General features: G+C 39.1%; 1 protein-coding gene across 1 annotated transcript; it reads right to left on the reverse strand.

The window, feature by feature from the left end:
• Nucleotides 1-5,958: 5,958 nt before the first annotated feature.
• Nucleotides 5,959-19,258, reverse strand: LOC100496372. Its single transcript, XM_031906413.1, has 6 exons — nt 19,063-19,258; nt 17,864-17,934; nt 11,532-11,643; nt 11,320-11,435; nt 9,862-9,976; nt 5,959-6,431 (listed from the first exon to the last, which is right to left on the reverse strand). Exons 1-6 carry the CDS (start codon nt 19,124-19,126, stop codon nt 6,250-6,252), a joined length of 660 nt encoding a protein of 219 aa, XP_031762273.1. The 5' UTR covers nt 19,127-19,258; the 3' UTR covers nt 5,959-6,249.
• Between the last annotated feature and the right edge of the window lie 4,865 nt (nt 19,259-24,123).

The raw sequence follows: 24,123 nt of genomic DNA on the forward strand, positions 1-24,123 counted from the left end.
AAGTGGCTTATTTTACACCCTTTTTCAGAAACCTCTTTTTCCCTTATACAGAATGTTTACTACATTAATTATTAATTATATAGTTCCACATTGATTTCTCACTATATTTGTGTTCTACTACCTTATCCTAGTTACAGCTACTATTGTTTCTTTAAATCAAATAAAAACACATTTTCAGAAATAATTTTTGCAGCAAGAAAGAAAGAGAATGAAAGAGATGAAAATGACATTTACAGTATATTGTTAATAGTCCTTTCTCAGTGACAAAAAATTATCATTGGTTACATAACTTGGTTACATGCTTTACTACGAAAACTATATTGATTCTGCTCAAAACCCCTTCCTTTTGCTGCAGTTATCCTGGGGATTTTCTCTTATTCTACGAGTATTTTAGCCGCCATATATTACCCATGCTGATGCCATCCCCTAGGCCAGTTTGTGGAACTGACAATGAGAGCTGTGCAGCTTTTTGCTTTTACAATATACTTTGCTTAACCTAGGAAAGCTAGGAAACTGGGAAATGTGACATTCTCGTTGTAAGGTCCCTGACCGCCGATCTTAGATTTAGTAATCCGTGGGAGCCCTCCTACCAGGACAAAGGCGTATACGGGGACAAGAAAGACACAGCTCCAAGGGAAGTTCAAACTTGTCCAGTTTATTCTTACGTGATCATAGAATTTATACCTCTTGTGTACGTACAGAGAAAAAGGAATCATTATAAATTAAAGATGGAGTAGAACCTCATTATCTTCAAGGATGGCTAATGCGGGACAGGAATTTAAAGGAGGACACAAGGAGTAGAAAAGGCGTTAGTGCACAGATAAGATTAAATTGTTTCTCAAGGTTTATATTTTGTCAGGTGCAAGTTGTGCAAGGGTACTATTTGGGAAAAACAGCTTATTATGGGATGTTCAAACCTTGCTGGTTGCTGTTACAAAATGGAGATACATCTCTAAAATGGAGTATGACATGCTAAGTATCAAAGTGTGTCAAAGTATCAAAATACATGCATATATGAATATATAATTACATGACTATATGGTTATATGATATTATATCAAACCTTACACTCGTCACTGTAGATTTGGATGCACTGTGGGATTTAACATGGACAAAAGCACCTAGTCTTGGTCTAAATGTGATGACGCTGGATTGCTGTAGTGCTGCTGGGGAAAGGATGCATACATGGGATGATTGGAAAGTACTCCTTTGAATGTCCTCTCACACATGGCAAAGACTCATGCTGAAGGTTTCCTTGTCTTTTAATAATAATTAAAAAACACAAATACAAAGGTATTGTAGAATTGATACCTATACTGACTAACAATAAAAATACATTGCAAGCTTTCAGAGCTCTAAGGCCCCTTCTTCAGGCAAAATACAAATTAAAGCTGGAATGGCACAACATATACACTGTTAGATCAGAGAGAAGTGTTTGTGAGCAATAATGTAGGAAGTTACAGGTAGATACAGATAACTTGTGAAGTAATGAATGTTTATTAGGATGGGTTGCAAATAGTCCAGGGGTCTGGATTCAGTGAGGGTAACATGTCAGTCAGTGTACAGTCAGTGTAACATGAAACCTGACCCCAGATTAAGACCTTCATGTCCTGAAGCCTGTGGCCCTGATTGCACAACTAAGCACCGATTGAACTACGCAAAAACTACACACAAGGATGAACCACCACCGACATAAGATCAAGACCAAAGGAACCCTGGCATCAAACCAATAAAATCCAATAGGTAAAATCGGATTGGCTGTTGGTGGCTCCGCTCACTTTTTTAAAACTAAAACTGCAGTCCCATAGTGACCAACTGTGAAAAGTTTGGGGACCCGGTGTTATTACTGTCAGAATGGCAGCAGGTTGAATGTATGCCAAGTACATTGTTTTTGTGGCGCCGCTCTGAACACCTTAATTTTCCCATTGACTTTAACTGACAAGATTTTCAAACTTTGAAGCTACACTCCCCAAACATGGGGTTACCCCAAATGAAATAGTGACATTTGTTGAACACCCCAAAGTGGGTGGTGCCACCAACAGCCAATCGCATTTCTTTCATTGATTTCCCTTGGGAAATTTTAACTGCTGTTATTCTTACACATTTAAAAGAGAAAGAAAGATAATATCTAAGTAAGCTTTATCAGAAAGGTCTATGTAAATACAGCCATAAGCACTCACAGAAGCGCTGCACTGACTTCTCTGTCAAAAGATTTCTTGTGTCTGTTTTCCTCTGCCAGAGACACGCAGCTCTCTCCTCTCTCCCCCCTCCCTCAAGAATTCTAAGAACTCCCTACCCCCCCCTTAGGAATGTGGATCTGAGCCAATCAGCAGGAAGCTTCCTCATAGTCTTACTAACTGAGCATGTACACTGGCTGGGTCTCGGTGCAAGTTTGTCTTGTTTTGTGTTACAAGTGAAATTCCATCTCAATGAGGGGAACCAATGGCAAATTATTCACGTTGGTTCTCCCCTGAGGCGTTACACCCGGCGTGAATGGTGTGTTAATGCCAGTAACAGGGTTGAAGCCTTGACGTGATGTTACTGCTCACATGTAGAAACATGTGCTAATACAACCAATGGTGCGACTGTGAGTAAAGTGTCGTTTTATTGGCACAATTTGTTTGTCTTTGTTCGGGACAAGATTTATTTCAGATTTTAATATTCATTAAGTAACAGCAAGAACAGCAAGCACTAATGTGATCTCCAAGTTTGGATATATAGGTATGAATTATTAGGTTGTACTTGTGTTATTAAACCAGCAGTTTTAGATGCATAGTTGGCCCTAGGCACATTAAGGAGTCATTTGCATGTCTCTGCCCATAATTCCTTATGTTTAAAACACTCATTTTTTGGTTTTAAGGCAGTCCTATGAGGCAGGTAAATACCTTGTGCTATTAGAAAGATTTTACACTGCAAGACAGATAAACAGTAACTGCAAGCTGACAGATAGGGACATACAGTATTTATCAAAGGGGAATGTTTATTAGCAAGTGAAAAAAACACTCCCCAACAAACTTTGTAATAGTGCTGCTTAAATGAGTCAATACTGTTGACTGTATAACACTGCATTAAAAAAGTTTGTATTTATAATTATTCAGGCAACTAGATGCACTATATGTAAGTGCTAACAATTCTAGTATTTCTAAAGCCTAATTAATCCATAAAAACTGCAAAAGATGTCCCTATAGATCGTATAGGCACAGAAGTCTACCGTAAATAATTACTGGGCCATGGTTTGTAATGTTTGTGTATCAATCACCTAAGCACTGCATTGCTGGGGAGAGAGAATGATGCCCTTGGGTTATGCTTTTGATGTAATATTGCTGCATGGCTGTTGGGCAGCTATACACTCAGTTATACACACAGTGAGGGAGGTGGCTGCAATCACTCTCCATCCCTAGCAAGCTGCCTGAAATAAATGAAAAAACAAAAATGTAAACTCATCCTTATGTAAAGTATAAAGTAAAGAATCATACAATTTGGAATATACAGAGGCTTTAACTATGATGATTATTATTACTATAATTAACTACAATTTCCAATACAGGTATGGGATCCCTTATCTGGAAAACTGATATCCAGAAAGCTCCAAATTAAGAGAAGACCATCTCACATAAACTCCATTTTAAGCTATTAATTGTATTTTGTATTGTTTTTTCTCAGTAATAATAAAATAGTAGCTTGTACTTGATGGTAACTAAGCTGCATAAATCCATGTTGGCGCAAAACAGTCCTAAGGTATGGAGATCCAAATTATGGAAAGGACCCCTTATCTAAAAAACCCCCAGGTCCAAAGCATTCTGTATCGCACAAGTCAGCCTGTGGCTCGAAATAAAAGGCTAAGGAGCTGAATTTCTATGTTAGTGTTGTTCATATCATTTCTGATATTGCTGCATGGTGATGTGATGTCAAAAAAAGTCCCACTAGAAAGTTGAATTAGAGGTGTGTAGGTGAGACTCTTTCATACATAGAACTATGATTCTCATCGTCCTTGGTCAGCAATAACACAAGAATAAAATACCTCCTTTTGTAACCATCCAATAGCTAATGTACCAAAACCAACACTAGCAAGCAACTGTAGTAATAACTAGAAAGGAAAGTTTGAGAACAAACTTCATGTTGGTTTGAAAAACGTGAAGTCACTGAATGAAATCTGATCTGTTGCTGGCTCCACCCACTTTTTCTAACCTTGGACCACAGTTACTGTATATAGTAAAACCACTGTGCAAAGTTTGGGCACCCTGGTTTTAATAGTCTGAATGGCAGCAATTTCAAATTCCCCCACTAAATGTCAACGAGTGACATCTGATTGGTGGTTGGTGGCTCCGCCTACTTTATCTAACCTGGAACTGCAGTTACCCAGTGACTGCCTCTGCAAGTCGAGGGACCCTAGGATTAATAGTTAATAAATTGCAGCTGTTTAAATTTAAACCAAAATAAGTCAATAGGTATATTGTGATTGGTGGTTGTGGCCACTTTTTCTAACCTTAAGTCGAAGTCATCCAGTGACAAACAGTGGGCACCCTGGCATAAATAGTGTGAGAATAGCAGCATTTTAAAATTAAACCAATAAAATTCAATGGATGAAATCTGATTGGTTGTTAGTGGCCCAACCCACTTTTCCTATTTTTGAACTGCAGTCCCCCAGTGATGCAAAGTTTGGGGACTCAGGCATAAAAATTGTGGGACTGACAGCATTTTACACTTCACCACTGAAAGTAAATAGGTGAAATGTGATTGGCTGTTGGTGGCTCCATGCACTTTTTCTAACTCTGAATTGCAGTTAACTGGTGACTAGCTCTGCAAAGGTTGGGGACCTTAGTATTAATATTTAAAGAATGGTAGCAGTTTATATTTAAAGGTATGAAATCTATAGGTGAAATCTGGTTTGCTGTTGTTGGCCCCACCCACTTTTCTAAACTTGGAACATAATCACCCAATGACAAACTGCAAAATTTGGGGACCCTGACATTAAATGTGAGAATGGCAGTAGTTAAAATTTCCCCACTGAAAACAATGAAAGAAATGTGATTGGCTTTTGACCTTGAGTACGTAGTCACCCAGTGACTGACTGTGCAAAGTTTGGGAACTCTGGCATCAAACCAATAAAATTCAATAGGTGAAATCTGATTGGCTGTTAGTGGCCCCACCCACTTTTCAAAACTAAAACTGCAGTCCCCTAGTGACCAACTGTGAAAAGTTTAAATACTGTAAAAATGGCAGCAAGTTGAATTTCCCCATTGAAAGTCAATAAGTAAAATCTGATTGGCTGTTGGTGGCTCTGCCCACTTTTTCTAACCTTTAACCACAGTTACCTGGTGCCTAACTCTGCAAAGTTCGGGGACCCTGGTGTTATTACTGTGAGAATGGCAGCAGGTTGAATTTCCGCCAAGTCAATAGGTAAAACCTGATTGGCTGTTCACAGCTCTGCCCACTTTTTCCAACAATCATCATATTTTCATTCAGGCTGACCTCATGATGTGAGTCAAGTTTGGGGAGTGTAGCCTCAAAGCTGTAAGATTGGCAGCAGTTTCAATTTCCTCATTAAAGTCAATGGGTGAAATTTGATTGGCTATTGTTGGCCCCTCCCACTATGGGTCATCCAATAAATGTCACTGTTTCATTAGGGTGACCTTATGACTATGCTATTCAAGTTTGGGGGGGGGGGGTGTAGCTTTAAAGCTGTAAGAGTGGCAGCAGTTTGAAAATCTTCCCTGTCAGTCAATGGAAAAATTGGGGTGTTCTGAGCGGCACCACAAAATGATGGGGGGCGGGATCACTTAGAAAAGCACAAGCAACCTGCTCCATTATAGGGCAAAGAATTGTGGAGAGTTTGGGTGTTATACCCCTAAAACTGTAGGAGTAGCATTTAGAAAATTGGGGGCACTAAGAAGAAGAAAAAGTATAAGCTGAACAGTATGTTGGGGTTTTCAACCCAACATAATTAAGACCACAGGCTTCAGGACATGAATGTTTTTATACTAAAAGGGAACTTTAAAACTGAACCAGAAATAAAGATCTATAAATTCAAATGTAGGGAGTTATTTAACACATTAAGACAGGGCCTTAATTTAGGTCAGGTTTCATGTTACATGTGCCCAACCCCTGGACTATTTACAACCCTTCCTATCAAACATTAATTACTTTATCTCCAAGTTATCTCTATCTATCTGTAAATACTAAAAGCTAATTTTAAGGTGAGTATCCTCTTTAAGCTCACTATTCTATTATACAATTCTAATTCCCCATTTAGTTTCCACATGCAACAAAATCAAATGCATCCTTATGTTCTTTATCAATTTGTTTCTCGTTGAGTTCCTGTAGGAAAGTTTTGATATATTCCTGCTCAGCCGTGGCACTGCTGGTGATATTTTGACATCTATCTTTGTTGAAATATGCTGTGGGAGCCCCACTTACAGCAACTTTAGATTCTGTAAATAAAAAAACAGAGGCTGTTTAAGTACATTTAAAACAATGCTGAAAATGTGTTTTAGAAACCTAATAGCTCTTAGGTTCTTACAATATTCTACATGAAAAGCAATGATGTTTCTAAAGAGGTAGAGTGAATTGTCTGAAATAAACATATGTAATACAACCAAGATTCCAAAAAAGTTGGGACACTAAACAAATTGTGAATAAAAACTGAACGCAATGATGTGGAGGTGCCAACTTCTAATATTTTATTCAGAATAGAACATAAATCACGGAACAAAAGTTTAAACTGAGAAAATGTACCATTTTAAGGGAAAAATATGTTGATTCAGAATTTCATGGTGTCAACAAATCCCAAAAAAGTTGGGACAAGGCCATTTTCACCACTGTGTGGCATCTCCCCTTCTTCTTACAACACTTAACAGACGTCTGGGGACCGAGGAGACCAGTTTCTCAAGTTTAGGAATAGGAATGCTCTCCCATTCTTGTCTAATACAGGCCTCTAACTGTTCAATCGTCTTGGGCCTTCTTTGTCGCACCTTCCTCTTTATGATGCGCCAAATGTTCTCTATAGGTGAAAGATCTGGACTGCAGACTGGCCATTTCTGTACCCGGATCCTTCTCCTACACAGCCATGATGTTGTGATTGATTCAGAATGTGGTCTGGCATTATCTTGTTGAAAAATGCATGGGAGCATATGTTGTTCTAGAACAGGGGTGGGCAAACTACGGCCCGCGGGCCACATCCGGCCCCTTTGCCTTTTTAATCCAGCCCGCCGACGATGCCAAGTCTCATCACGCGAGACTTGGTGTCATTGGCGTGCCGGAATTAAAGAGAGAAGGGGGCCCGCCCTGGCCCGGTCCGGCCCGGGGGTGTGTAAATGTGGCCCGTGAGCCAAAAAGTTTGCCCACCCCTGTTCTAGAACCTGAATATATTTTTCTGCATTGATGCTGCCTTTCCAGACATGCAAGCTGCCCATGCCACACGCACTCATGCAACCCCATACCATCAGAGATGCAGGCTTCTGAACTGAGCGTTGATAACAACTTGGGTTGTCCTTGTCCTCTTTGGTCCGGATGACATGGTGTCCCAGATTTCCAAAAAGAACTTCGAATCGTGACTCGTCTGACCACAGAACAGTCTTCCATTTTGCCACACTCCATTTTAAATGATCCCTGGCCCAGTGAAAACTTGCTTAGAAATGGCTTCTTCTTTGCACTGTAGAGTTTCAGCTGGCAACGGCGGATGGCACGGTGGATTGTGTTCACTGACAATGGTTTTTGGAAGTATTCCTGAGCCCATTCTGTGATTTCCTTTACAATAGCATTCCTGTTTGTGGTGCAGTGTCGTTTAAGGGCCCGGAGATCACGGGCATCCAGTATGGTTTTACGGCCTTGACCCTTACGCACAGAGATTGTTCCAGATTCTCTGAATCTTCGGATGATGTTATGCACAGTTGATGATGATAGATGCAAAATCTTTGCAATTTTTCGCTGGGTAACACCTTTCTGATATTGCTCCACTGTCTTTCTGCGCAACATTGTGGGAATTGGTGATCCTCTACCCATCTTGGCTTCTGAGAGACACTGCCACTCTGAGAAGCTCTTTTTATACCCAATCATGTTGCCAATTGACCTAATTAGTGTTATTTGGTCTTCCAGCTCTTCGTTATGCTCAAATTTACTTTTTCCAGCCTCTTATTGCTACTTGTCCTAACTTTTTTGGGATTTGTTAACACCATAAAATTCTGAATCAACATATTTTTCCCTTAAAATGGTACATTTTCTCAGTTTAAACTTTTGTTCCGTGATTTATGTTCTATTCTGAATAAAATATTAGAAGTTGGCACCTCCACATCATTGCGTTCAGTTTTTATTCACAATTTGTTTAGTGTCCCAACTTTTTTGGAATCTGCTTGGAGAATATACTTAACTGAAATTTAAAAAAAAAAAAGCCCAGTAACAACAAAAAAATGATTTTTATATGTACCCTGCACTGGTAAAAATGTTGTTTTTGCTTTAGAAACACTACTATAGTTTATATATCTTAGCTGATATGTAGCCAAGAGGGCAGAAAGGCACACCTTTAACCAGCAGAATACAATGGGCCAATCAACCTGGCTCCCTACAGAACTTTAGCTTGTGATTGTTCTCTCAGAAAGCAGAATTTCAGGACCTAGCTATTTCCATAGCAAATGCAATATAGTACTGTTTAAAGGGAAACTCCAGCTTCTGAACCAAAATTTGTCAAACAGCCCCACACAACACAGAAAACTCTTATATATCACTGTAATCTGTTCCTTCAAAATGTATGAATAAATACTATTTTTATATGCTACAAACCAGTTCTTCTCTTTCTGCATCATTTGACATCAATGTTACTGAATTTCTTCACAGCTTAAAGCTAGCATGTAGGAACTATATAACCCAAAATGCATTGCACTGCGATGTTGCATTCCTTATTGATATCCCGTGTGCACGGAATTGTGGGATTTGGAGCATGCAGGCTGAAGGCAGGCTGAGGACAGTCGACTACTGTAACATTTTTTTTTAGTAAACCAGATCAGCAGAACAGTCTTAGGTAACTGTGCCTAATATTAAAAATCATGAAAAGGCTGCATATTTTTAATTGATGTATATTGCAAAGTTGCTTTAAATAAGGTTTACTTTTCAAAAAGTGTAACTTGAGTTTGGGTGACGTTCCCCCTTACAGTTAGCTTGGTTTCTGCTTCTAAACAAGCATATTGCCAGGACCAATAATCACTACATTTAGTGAAATATAGTTTGTTTGGTTACTGGCATCTGTGTTCCATAGTATTGGCAGACTCCAGAGTCATTTTCATAAATAGTGAAATACATTTTAATTTCTGGGCAAGCATACAGTTAGGAACCAGAACCACTGCAGTAAAACCTTCAAAAGAGGGTCTGTTAAGAGGACATATATAAAAGGAAACAAGGGACAGGCAAACCTTGCCTTATCCCAGCTGTCCCTTAAAAAGGCTTACTGCCCACTGACCATTGTTCTATACTGTATTTCTCCATGGAAAAACATAGAGAATTTGGAGTCTTAGTTCAAACTTGTTGACATAATTCTGTCTACATGCGTGACCAGAACAGTGAAATAAGATTGAATTTTTCAAAGTTATTAAATAGAATCTGAGTGAATAAGCTAACTTTGACTAATATAAACACCATAAACAACATTCTTCTGCTGGATAAGAGATGCGCATGGTTGTTTGATACTATCTGTGCCATCCTATATACAGTAAGCAGAGACCAGCTTTTGCCATTTAAGTAGATGGTACAGACTATACCTGAAAATAACACATTTCTCCACTGGCAGAAAAATACCAACAGAATATCAGCACATTGTAGGATTAGCCTAAAATGCAAGCACATAACACTGATCCTGTGGAAGAGATAATTTACCTATGCATTCTGCCAACCTTCGACCAAAAATATACTGAGATGTCCAAGCAAAATCTGTGTGTTTTCCACATTCTTCATATAGTCGACTTCGTCTCAGGAAGGAGAAGTCGAAACCCTTTAAACAAGATCATAATATGAGATCACATTTAAGCAGAGAAAACACTGATTTGGCACCTTTCTGCTGCATATGTGTACACACTGGAATCTGCCTGTCAGTGCACAGCCAGGAAATGTACCCTTAAGTGTTTTACATTGTGTGCATCATATTTTACACAGTAATAGTGTAAAACATTTCAGTTGCATAATTGTGGGAAAATGCTCTCAGATGTTTTACATGTTGTACATCACCCCTCATGTGCCAACATCTGTAGTGTCCATATCCTTTTTGGCTGTTGTCTTATTGCACAATCAGTGGCACTAATTAAAAAACATATAAGTTAAACTGCACAAATCAATTACCAATAGCAATCAATCAGTGCTTAGTTTTGATCAGTCCATTACACATTAGAAAATAAAAGCAATGACTTGAGTGATTGTTATGGGCAACTATGCATCACTGCAATTTAGATCTTATGTTAGCTTTTATGTTGGTGAATTAGCCCCACTCATGCTGGTAAATTTGCCCCACATTAATAAAAATGATAAACATTGTTGATGGGCATAAGCGAAACCCTATATTTAACACCTGCAAAAAGCAAAACTTTGCATCCTGTAGTGCTCTGTGCATGCTCACTGCATCAAGCATTGTCAGCACCACATACAAAGGGAGTCCTACAATTTATTCTGGGAGTACAAAGAGTTAAGAGTCATATGGGGTATATTTATCATGCTCTGTAAAAAGAGGAGTGAAGCATTTTTCGGTGATGTTGCTCATATCAGCCAATCTGATGATTTTCTAACTGTTGATATCTAATTGCTGATTGGTTGCCCTGGACATGCTTCACTCCACTTTTTACACAGCATGATAAATATACCCCATATGAGTGCTAGCAGCAAATTATACATCAGCAAGAAGCATAGTGCAAAAAACTTGGGGGTCATTTACCCCCAGGCAGTGCAAATGAGTGCAAAAAATGGGTGCAATTTAACCTTTTTTTTATCACTGGTAAAAGACTCAATAGACCATCCAGTGCAGAGAACCAATGCTGACACATATCATATCCAAGTGAATAGGCAGAAGTGTCTGTGGCTTCTCTAGAAACTAAAATATGCTATCAGACAAGTGAAGGGGAGGTGATAGTAATGGTGTGGGTACTTCTCCAGCAGATAAAAAATATGTCAGAGGAGAATAAAACCATCTTTCAAATTAATCTTGTAAACATTTACATGACTCCTTTTACATCTTAACATACTAGTTGTCTCTTTGTGTTCTCACCAATATCACAAATAGTGCTGTAGAATATGTTGATGATTTATTAAATATATTATTCCTGCATACAGTTGTATTATAGACATTACCTGATTGCACATTGGCTTGCAATAGTAAACACTGCCAAGATAAACACACACCAAGCCTCCATTTCTTGGTACCAGTGGCAAGGAACAATTGCTAACAGACACCAACTCTAAATAACCTTAAAAGAAACGAGTATGGTATAAGTAAGAAAGAAAGTAAGGCAACTTATAAATGCAGCATTTACACTTAACATGTCAAATCCTACAAATTTTACTTTTGTCCTGATATTCTTTCAGCACGCCAAGCAATTCTTGCGCTAACAAGACCAATAAATTGATACGTGTCCTTTCAAGGTTGGCGATTTCATCTTGATGAGACGTAACTGACTAAAAGACAAGAAAAAAGGTTTTTAAAAACAGTGAATAGGGAATTTTAAGTTAAATTATATTATGCATACTCCTTTGCCCAAAATACCCCCTGTGTTTTTTAGGAAACCCAAGTATTCATTATATATTATTCCTTTACTCTTTTTCTTTTTAGAGGGAAAGTTAAGATTCTTAGGTGAATTTTGATCAATAGTTGAAATAAATTTCACCACAGGTTTTCATGGGGAAATGTCACCTCTCTTACTTTCTACAGAAGAGCACTAGGGTCAGGAAAAATAAAATCTGTTGAATAAATATGCTTTTAATCTCATAAATACAAATAAAAATAAAATGTACAAAAATTTTGATTTTTTAAAGTTATAATTATGAGATTAAAAATCATCATTTTCGATATTTTGTACTAAACTCATAATTTCAGCTTTTTAAAGTCATAATTCTACAGAATTTTTTTCTGCTGGCCCCAGTGCTTCTCCATAAACGCAAATCACTTGTATGGGATTTTTAGGGGCATATTCTTTTTTTATTTCAGGCAGTTCAAGAACCCACTAGGAATGACGCTATTTTGGACCTGGTGATTTCTAATAATAATGAACTTATCTCTAACATTTGTGTGGGTGAGCATTTGGGGAACAGTGATCACAACATGGTCTCCTTTGAGATAATGCTGCAGAGACAGCGCTATAAGGGAGTAACTAAAACACTCAATTTTAGACGTGCAGACTTTGCCAGTATAAGGGCATCTCTGCAATGTGTCAACTGGGAAAGGCTTTTCATGGGGTTAGACACAGAAGGAAAATGGAACATCTTTAAAACATTGCTTTGCAGGTATACACAACAGTATATTCCCCTTGTAAGCAAGGAGAGGCATCGCAAAGCAAAACCTTTATGGCTGAATAAAAGTGTTATTGTCGAGGTTGGTAAGAAAAAACGTGCTTTTAGGGCATTCAAGTTAGCTGGGACAGCGGAAACTTTCATCAGGTACAAGGAAGCAAATAAAGCATGCAAAAAAGCTATCAGGCAAGCTAAAATAGAGATGGAAAGGGATATTGCAGCTAGGAGTAAAAAGAATCCAAAATTATTTTTTAATTATGTGAATAGTAAAAAAATGAAGCAAGAAGGGGTGGGAACTTTATTATCACGGGGGGGTACGTTGGTTGATGAAAACGGGGAAAAAGCTGAAATTTTGAACTCTTATTTTTCATCTGTCTATACATCTGAGGAGCCAGATAATGAAGGCTTCCCTTGTAATATGCCCAGTTCTAGTAATTTAGCTACTGACGCGTGGGTCACTCGGGAGGAAATTCAAAAGAGACTTGAACATGTAAAGGTAAACAAAGGTCCAGGGCCGGATGGGATTCATCCCAGGGTATTAAATGAGCTGAGCGCTGTGATTGCCAAACCTCTTCACTTAATTTTTCAGGATTCATTGAGGTCTGGCATGGTGCCAAGAGACTGGCGGATTGCTAATGTGGTGCCGTTATTTAAAAAGGGATCCCGTTCTCAGCCTGAAAACTATAGGCCTGTTAGTCTGACATCAGTAGTAGGAAAACTTTTGGAAGGGGTAATAAGGGATAGGGTACTTGAATACATTGCAGTTCACAATACTATTAGTTTGTGCCAGCATGGTTTTATGCGTAACAGATCTTGCCAGACTAATTTAGTTGCCTTTTATGAGGAGGTGAGTAGGAACCTTGATGCTGGAATGGCAGTTGATGTCATCTACTTGGACTTTGCTAAAGCGTTTGATACAGTACCTCACAGAAGGTTAATGATCAAATTAAGGAATATTGGCCTAGAACATAATATTTGTAATTGGATAGAGAACTGGCTGAAAGATAGAGTACAAAGAGTGGTTGTAAATGGAACATTTTCTAATTGGACCAGTGTGGTTAGTGGCGTACCGCAGGGGTCAGTCCTTGGTCCTTTGCTGTTTAACTTGTTTATTAATGACCTGGAGGTGGGCATAGACAGTATTGTTTCTATTTTTGCTGATGACACTAAATTGTGCAAAACTATAAGTTCCATGCAGGATGCTGCCGCTTTGCAGAGCGATTTGACAAAATTAGATAACTGGGCAGCAAACTGGAAAATGAGGTTCAATGTTGATAAGTGCAAAGTTATGCACTTTGGTAGAAATAATATAAACGCAAACTATCTACTGAATGGTAGTGTGTTGGGGGTATCCTTAATGGAGAAGGATCTAGGGGTTTTTGTTGATAACAAGTTGTCTAATTCCAGGCAGTGTCATTCTGTGGCTACTAAAGCAAATAAAGTGCTGTCTTGTATAAAAAAGGGCATTGACTCAAGGGATGAGAACATAATTTTGCCCCTTTATAGGTCCCTGGTAAGGCCTCACCTTGAGTATGCAGTGCAGTTTTGGGCTCCAGTCCTTAAGAAGGATATTAATGAGCTGGAGAGAGTGCAGAGACGTGCAACTAAACTGGTTAAGGGGATGGAAGATTTAAACTATGAGGTTAGACTGTCGAGGTTGGGGTTGTTTTCTCTGGAAAAGAGGCGCTTGCGAGGGGACATGATTACTCTGTACAAGTACATTAGAGGGGATTATAGGCAGTTGGGGGATGTTCTTTTTTCCCATAAAAACAATCAACGCACCAGAGGTCACCCCTTTAGATTAGAGGAAAGGAGTTTCCATTTGAAGCAGCGTAGGTGGTTTTTCACGGTGAGGGCAGTGAGGTTATGGAATGCCCTTCCTAGTGATGTGGTAATGGCAGATTCTGTTAATGCCTTAAGAGGGGCCTGGATGAGTTCTTGATCAATCAGAATATCCAAGGCTATTGTGATACTAATATCTACAGTTAGTACTAGTGGTTGTATTTATAGTTTATGTATGTGAGTGTATAGATTGGTAGGTGTGGGTTAGATGTGCTGGATTTACTTGGATGGGTTGAACTTGATGGACACAGGTCTTTTTTCAACCCTATGTAACTATGTAACTATGTAACTATGTAAAAGGTATGGCGAGAATAAAGGTAATACTGTAAGCGAGAATGATAAATAATACAGCTAGAAATTTGTACCTACCTACTAATGAATAGAAAGCACTGGAATTTGCCTTTGGTTACTTGTGGCTCTATTTCATCTTTTGATAAATATGCTACATAAGATCCTCACTAGAGTGAGCAGCAGTTGGAAAGGACAGAAGAAGCTGGGTGCTTACATACATTCAAGAAAACTACACCAAGTCACTGGTTCAGATATGTAGATGATACTTGGGTTAAAATTAAATCTCATGATGTGGCAGCCTATACATAACACAACTCAGTGGACAATAAGTTCACAAGGGAAGATGTCCATGATAACCAACTTGCTTTTTTGGACTGTTTGATATCCATCCAAGGGGGTGTAAACCTGGTGTCATTAAAACTCTACATCACTGGGTGGAAAGTATGACAGATTCCAAGAACAAGGAGCACAAACAAAATCTCAGAGGAGCACTGAAAGCTTGTGGCTACCCAGACTTGGCCTTTGTCACAACAACAGCAACTAAACCCAACAGGAACACAAAAAAAAAAAATATCTGTCCTGAGACACAGAGTAGGCACAATATAGTCATCTCATATGTAGCTTGAGTTTCAGAGAAACTTGGAAGGATTTTCAACAAACACTACATCCCTGTGTTTTTTAAACCTAGCAACAAACTGCGACAAAAAATGTTACACCCAAAGGATCAAACATCAAAAGCAATCAAAACAAAGCAATGTAGTATACGCAGTCCAGTGTAGTGAGGAGTGCACAGACCTAGCTCACCAAGCAAATGGCTCCACATAGGAGGGTGAAATCTACAGGGCAAGTCTCATCTGTCTTTCTACACCTAAAAGACAAGGGATAATCCTTTGAAGATAGTGATGTCCATATTTTGGACAGGGAAGACCATTGGTTTGAACAAGGCATTAAAGTAGATGTTAGATGTGATGGTATAAAGGAGTAAAGGTAGATGTAAGACTACTGGTTTGAATGAAGCGTAATGGTACATGTTAGATGTAAAGTTGTAAAGGCAAAGGCATAAAGGTAGATGTAGACAGGGATGTAGGATAGGGAAAACAACTGGTTGAACGAGGCGCAAAGGTAGATGTTAGATGTAAAGGTGTTAAGGTAAATTCGTAAAGGTACAGGTATGGGATCCCTTATCTGGAAACCTGTTATCCAGAAAGCTCCGAATAACGGAAAGCCCGTCTTCCATAGACTCCATTTTAATCAAATAATTCGGAATTTGAAAACTGCTTTCCTTTTTCTCTCTAGTAATAACACAGTAACTTGTTATTGATCCCAACTAAGATATAATTACCCCTTATTGGAGGCAAAACAATCCTATTGGGTTTAGTTAATGTTTTATTGATTTTTTAGTAGACTTAAGGTATGGAGATCCAAATTATGGAAAGACCCCTTATCCGGAATACCCTTGGTCCCGAGCATTCTGGATAATGGGTCCTATACCTGTACATGCAGACAGGGATGTAGGACAGGGAAGACCAATACGGTGTAAAGGTAGATGTTAGATGTAAAGGCATAAATGTAGATGTAGACAGGGATGTAGGATAGGGAAGACCACTGGTCTGAATGAGGCGTAAAGGTAGATGTTAGATGTAAATAGTAGATGTACATGTAAAATGTTAAGGTACAGAAACTATATTTAAACAGGGGCAGGGGCATTCAACACCACCTGTCTGCTACACACAGTGCTGTTCTATCATCTGCACCCTTGCGGATTCATAACACTTCACACATCCATTCATGCATTTACTTCTACTAGGCATACAGGGCAGTTTTTGCAAACCTGAGTTTTAGCTGGCAGAGAAACACATGAAACCTATGGACAACACAGAAATGGACAACTGGGATTTTTTCTGCTAAAATCTGGCCAGTGTGAGCACTGAAAGATGGGTGATGTTGTGCCTATAAACGCTACTGGAACATGTGGCGAATGGCATAAAATGGGGAGGATAGCCTGTCATAGCTGACATTAGCAACAAAAAAACATATCCATACCCATATACATATGGCAACAATGGTTATCAAATTCAAAAGCCAATATTCATACATATGGCTAAAATATGCCTTTTTAAAAAAAAGTCTGAAAGTTTAATAATGCAGATCCAGAAGTTATGTTGGCTTAAAAAAATATAACAGAAAATGGAAAAGAAAAGGACAACTATAAAGACAGTACTGACTGACTGAGAAACAAATACTGACAACATGCACATGTATCCTTGTTAAAATGGCCTTTAAGATGCTAGTATGAGGGAGCTGACAAATAGGCTGATGCCTTATGTGTAATATGGGGCTTTATATAAATCAAATAAAAAATTTTCATAGAGGGAAATTTTACTATACATGCATATTAAACCAGAGTAATATTAAACCATATTAATATAAAATCCACATTTCGCGTTGTACAAATGTATGTTAAAATATATGAAGCCTCACCTTACGCAAGTATAGTTGGTTTGCTAAACTTTGACCTTATTGTTAATATTTAAACACTAATGCAATTACTGGTTGAAGGGAGTTCTACAATATTAAAAATAACTAAAATTCAACAGTTATAACTAAATACCAACAGTTATAACTAAATACCATCAGGAAAATAAAAATAATTTATTTAACAATTACACAATCACAGCCCATCCCTAATTCAAAATGCAAAATGTATCTGGATTTGGGACAACTATAAACCCCAGAATTTATTTTCATCATGCCTTACCTTACTTGAAACCAAGGGGAAGTTAACAACTTAACAAACATACAGTAAATAAAATACACCAGGAGTTCAGAATCAATGTGAAAATGGCCCAGCCTTGCCATGTTTCCATCAGATCAAAAGATAGATAGGGGAAACTGGAGGTGCTGCTTCCCGTGCTATTGATTGGTAAAAAGAATCTTTCTCCCTAATGGTCCTTTTCTCTATCTTCCTTTCCCTGAGATGCCCACAGCCTACCCAATATGGCACACCATTGTTAACCCTGTCCTTTCCTCCATTCTTTCTAATCCAGTCAAACCTTATTTTGTTTCAACTCCCACTTGGTTGGGGATACCTTCTAAAGAAGCAAAATACATACAATAATTGCACAACATACAGGCTACTTGCAAAAAACTAAATGGTGAAGTAAACAGTTCACTTTTTACTATACTATAATAAAGGGTATGTTTCTTTGTAAAAAAACATGCAATATACTGAATTTAGAAATGTTTTAAATAGTACCTTAATTATTTCAGTCAGCGATTCGGTTATGTTTTTGGAACTATCTGGATGAAAATCCACGGCTTTACTTTCTGTAATACAAGACAGTTACTAACAAATGTTTTCATTATTCATTGCACTGGCAGAAAGAGCACACATCGCCATGTTTAAAATACCTGTGCATGAATTCTAATAGGTAAATACAGTATCATTCAGTGGTATAATAATAGCGGAAGCAGACCCAGCTGATGTGGGGGCTCAGGGGATAGGGTCCCCGGACAACTGGGTCTGCTTCCTCCATTGCTGCATATGAATATCCGCACTACGCCAGTGCTCAGGTAGGAGAGCAGGGATTTACATGCTAGCATGTAAAGCCAGAAAGCCATAATGCAGAAAGCAATGCCATTCTCATAGTGTTACTTAAAGGGGACCTGCCACCCTATGAAACAATTCCTAATCCTCTTTTCTTGTTACTGGAGGATATGCCATGAAGGATGCAGAAGTACAGGTTATGCTAAATAAAGACTATAAGTAGTAAGAGGGAATGTGGGGAGTGGAAGTAAGTGCAGTATGTGAAGTGATTGTTATGCCAGTGACACAGAGGCATCGAAGGAAACATATGATTGACATTCAAGATCTCTAAATAGGTTTATATGAATAGGTTTATAGGTATGAATTTATGGAATTCGTGGTCAAAATAAAAATGGATTTTAGTATGCAAACTTTTATTTCAGGGTCATTTCTTCATTTACTGTACATCTGTTTTCCTTTATATAAATACAGTAACTTGTACTTAACTATATAAATCCATTCAGACAGAAAGATAATATTGTTTTTAGAAACATTTAAATACATTTCTAGATATATCTATGTTTTGTTCAGCACAGGTACGAAATACCAAGTACAGTGACTGTTTTGTACACTCTGGCTATGGAAATATGAAAATGCCTAGAAATGTTCCACTTTTTTACTATACAGATTTTACTTTATACATCAAAATTATTTTTACAATATTGGTAACTTTTCAGATTCAGTGGGGTAATTCATGAACACTGAGCAAACATACTGATCTTTAGCCACAGGTAGGGTTTGCCACCACTGTTCTAGTTCTTCATGAAATATGCAACTCTTATTTAGTTCAATCACTTGTTTGCGCACATACTTAGATAATAAATGGTTCTTTCAAATTAGTCTAAAAAATTCTCTGCAATTGCACTTACCAGTGGTACGCATGAAAGCTACAATACATAGGAAACCACAAAGAAGGCTGCGAGTGTTCCACATGGCTGGGTTACAGTGTAAAAACTTATTCTCCAGATGAACAGAAAAGCAAAGGACTTGATATGGAGGTGGCCTGAACTCTTGTGCAGTCTCTCATCCAAAGTCCTCTTTGTTTTGCAGACTGCAGATGTCTGATATGAAAAGGATTGCCTAATACTGGAGATCAGTGATGTGTGGGGGTGTGCATGTCATGAATAACACTTCCAGTAAATTTCCTAAATTCCTGAAAGCCAATTACATTACATGCATTATAACAGGAAAACAAATACTAGACCCTGAAATTACATTTCTCGGGTTCACATACTGAACTGCATACACCTCAAACTTTTTTAAACAGGGGGCCAGTTCACAGTCCCTCAGACTGTTGGGGGGCGGACTATTGTTTGGGAAAAAAAAAACATCAACAAATTCAATCAACGTTCTCCTATGCCCCAGCACATCACCACGTTGTGCAATCCCCAGAAAATAGTGGGGACACCCCTAATTTTTATATTTACAAATGCACTGTGAAATGAAGAAATAAAGAAAAATATCTGTACTGGCCAGAGGGGCAGCTCTTCCCAGGTATGACAAGAAACAGTGAAATTAATGAAAATTATAAAAAGAAATAGAAACATTGCTGAAAAAAACAATAGAAAAAAACTTGCAAACGTATTAGCTCAAAGACATGTGTAAAACACAGGGTCCAACGATACTGCAAAGCAGACACTAAGGGCCACAGATTTAGGTTTTAATTGCCAATTTTCTTAACTGATATTTATTTTATTATTTAATTTATGAATTGCTGGAAGTTAAATAGTACATTTTTACAAATGCAAATTCATACCATTAATGTAATTTGAAGTTAAAGTTAAACAGGACCATTCTTTATCTGCTGTGAAAAACATCTGATCATCTTTAAAGCACTGGCATTCCTTGGTCCATATGTCCTTTGCAAGCAATTCTGAAAGCTTATTATGGTTATTATTATTATTATATGCTTTGTAGATTGTATCAGTCTTTCTAAAAGTAGCATGCACTTCAGCACCTTCAAGTCAATATTATCAGAATATAAATATAAAATATGCATTTATAACTGGCAGATAAAAGAGTCCATTAGCCCACACAGTCTTACAAATATAATTTGACTGGTTGTACCTTTGTCGGCGTTCTGCTTTACCCCAGCGTGTCAGCCCGTACAGCAGTGACGTCACTGTGTAACGTTGCCTAACATGGTGACGTCACCGTGTTACGTGGTGTTAAGTGGCGACGTGCTGGGGCAGAATGCCAACACAGGTAATCGCTAGGGAGGAGGCAGCGTGCCGGGTAAATGGCCATGGGGGACCGCATCCGGCCCGTAGGTCGTAGTTTGAGGACCCCTGGCATACAGCTTCATTGATCAAAATAAAACGTTTGTTTTAGCTATAAAGCAAAGTAGGCTATTCTGCACATTTTCAGGTGACAACCTGCCCAAGTAGTACCAGTGTTGTCAGGTGGTGGCAGAGGTGAATTTTAAATATAGTGAAGCCATTCTTTTAGGATGTGAAAAACACAGCAGGCAACTAGAAAAGGTCTTTGGCCAAATGTCTCTCCTGTAAAACTACTCCTATCTGTTGCACAATTGCATATCGGCCCAGTGCCTTTCCATGTGCCAACTGACAGGTGGATTCAGTGCCCATCTATGATGCTGAAACAAGGGGAAGATGGCAGAGGATTGTAGATAATACATACACATATATATATTTATGTATATACACTGGGTTCCTTGCAGACTACCAGTGAAAAAACACATCAATGTTTAGGTTCACCCCTGTATTCACAACACTTCTTTGGAGGTATTGCTCAGCACACTCTAAACACATGGGGTGTCATTCATAAAGTTGGAGCATATTTCTATTGCAAATGGTTGTTTGCGCATGTTTTCCCCTAAACACTTACATTTTGCACTGCTGTGCCCTTCTTTGTTTTCCTTTCCCCTGTTTAAAGTTGTCTTCGGGTGCCCATATAGGAAAAAGGCCTGATCTAAAGGGATTTAAATGTTTAGTATTTGTTCCTGATAGCAGGTTCTGTTGACTTTTCTTTTTCTGCTCTGGCACACGGGGAGATTAGTCGCCCGCGGCAAAACTCCCTGTTCGCGGGCGACTAATCTCCCCGAGTTGCCTTCCCCCTGCCATCCCACCGGCGAACATGTAAGTCGCCGGTGGGATGGCAGATGCGGCGGCACGATTTCGCGCAAATCGCCGAAAAAGACTCGCGAAGCTTTTTCGGCGATTTCCCGCAATTGCCCCGCCGCGAACAGGGAGTTTTGCCGCGGGCGACTAATCTCCCCGTGTGCCAGAGCCCTTACTGTTTACTTATTTGTGCATGGTGCTGCTTATTTTAAACATTTATGGAATTTCTGACTCGGTAAGTCACATCCATAATGCTTACATATTATGTACTGATGTCATAAGTCATGAGATGAAATCCCAGGGACATGATGCGTGTAATGAACCATTCTTATGCCCCATAACCAAATATTATCACTTATTAGGTTATGTGTGTTGTGCAACACATTTTATTTGCTGTAGGCTGCTGGCTATTTTTCATTTGGTTGCTCAGTGCCAGGCAGTCGGTATAAAAGTTCAGTGGGTAAGTAATAACCAGTACAACAAATGTGACTAGTGAGGAAGTTAAACAACACTATTTTGCAATAGTAAGGAAACTGAAAGTGTAGATCTCTCAAGCAGGGATTTTTTCAGATACTTGGGGGCCGATTCACTAAAGGTCGATACCGATTATCGCATGATTTTTTGTGTTAAGTTCCGAAGTCATTTTGCATGTGTTAATCTGCATATTGCATGTGCAAAAAAACACATCACCGCTAAGCGTTATTTCTAACACATTGCGTTAATTAGTGTAACACCTATTTGGCTATAATATGGCCAACCCAGGCTAGTAGCGTGCTGTAGAGCATGTGTTACATGTGACCTTAATACAGGGGTCTCAAACTCGCGACCCGCGGGCCATTTGCGGCCCTTGGTACACTATTTTGTGGCCCTCACCAACGCCTTCTCAAAAGCAATGAATGGATTGCGATTTTTATTGCGATTCAAGGGATAATGCAAGGCACGGCGGGCGGGAGCTGCTGATTGCGGAAATGACGTTATGCCATCATAAGGAGCTAATTGTGCACACAGAACGTCTTCCCATAATAACTGTTATGATGGCATTCCGCAATCAGCAGCTCCCGCCCGCCGTGCCTTGCATTATCCCTTGAAAGCCAATTTTTGTGAAATCCCTTATGCGGCCCAGCCTCATCCTGACTTTGCCTCCATTGGCCCCCAGGTAAATTGAGTTTGAGCCTTAATACAAAGGAGTGGGCCTCCGCTAAGTGGGAGATAGATAATGGAGCTGAGGGTGTTGTTGACTTACAACTAGCTGAAATAGTGTGGTGCAATAGATAGAAATGGACGCCAGAGGATTCTTGTAAATGAACTAGATAATGCTATATTTGTCCAAGACAATGGTATTCAGGGTGTTTCAATACTCACTCAATAGATGCAGAACAGTATGCAGTTATACAATTGATGTAAAATAGATGAATAGCAGAAGTATGATGCTCCCCTGGATATCCCTTCTCATCAAGAGGTTGGGCAGGTAGGACACCAACAGAATGATAGGTAGGAAAGCTCACCGGCATAGTCCCATGCTCTTGTGGAGGTTAGGGCAAGGCATATTTGCTAACCTAATTCCCTAGCACTTCTGTGTCCCTAACCTAAGGCCAGTAATGCCTGTTAGGAAGACTACTCCTTTGCTATTATCCTTGATGTAACAAATGGCTGCTCGTTCTATATAGTTCTGTCTGAAATCACCACTCCTAGAGGGTGCTGTAAAATATGCTGCTATACTGCCTTCTGCTCATTCACGGGGCCCTGTCCCCAACTTCAGATGATATAAGTGGCTTTTACTGGGGCCGTCTGCACCCAGGCTCAGTGGACTGAGGCCTGAGACAGGGGCAGCCAAAGAGGAAGACACTCCCTTGTGCAAGATACTATATAGTCTATATTTTCTGTGTTCTCTTTCCTACTCCTTGGACTGGGCAACCCAATAGGTGGGTCAGGGGGTCATTCGGTAGATCTAGGCAGGCGTATGGTACCACCCGAACAAAATCTTATAAATGCTTTCTTTCATAGTGGTGCATTTAGAAGACTTTGCCGCAATAGACCAGATACAGTCCCACTGTTCCATAGTAATGGAGATAGACAGGGCTTTTTCCCATTGCTGCATATATGGATGGGGTTTTTCCTCTACTGGGTATGAATTAAGTATATTGTATATTTGGGATATATGCCCCTTCCTTTCTCCTACCTTAATACAAAATTTTTCAAATGTGGTGAGTTCTGGGACTCTCATAGTAGCACATAGGGATTTTATATAGTGTCTCAGCTGGAAATACATATACTCTCGGAGACCTATTAATCCATATTTCTCTTCTAAAGCCTGTTTCTCCAGAAACTTCTTTGTCATTGGGTCAAATAGGTGAATAAGTTGAAATGCTATTGTGTGCTTCCAAAGCTGGATGGAAAGCGTATCTAGGCCCAGTGGAAACATCTCATTATATAAAAATGGGATAAGTGGGGATGTTCTGTTCAGAGAGGTCAGTTTGTCTTTACATTTGGACCATACCTTTATGGTGAATGAGATTGTACGAGTTGCCCACATTTTTACAGTAATGATCCAAGCTTGATAAATAATCCCTCTAGTGTACTACCCATTCATCACATTTCTCTGTAGAATATAAAATATGTACAGTTAATCAGATTTGGACTGGGACCCCAGAGGCCCACCAGAAAACCTTAGACCACAGGCCCACTCTCCAAACTATTTTTTCTCCTTTCCTCACCCAATCTCTTTATTCTCCTAGTTTTTATTTACTTGCTAAATCTATTCTTCCATCTATTTCTTCTCTTTCTTCCCATTTAGAAATAGGGAATGACCATGAAGCAGGCCAAATGGTCAGGAGCAGGAGGGCCCACCGG

The sequence above is a fragment of the Xenopus tropicalis genome, chromosome 7, assembly GCF_000004195.4.
Source record: "Xenopus tropicalis strain Nigerian chromosome 7, UCB_Xtro_10.0, whole genome shotgun sequence".
NCBI classification, from domain to species: Eukaryota; Metazoa; Chordata; class Amphibia; order Anura; family Pipidae; genus Xenopus; species Xenopus tropicalis.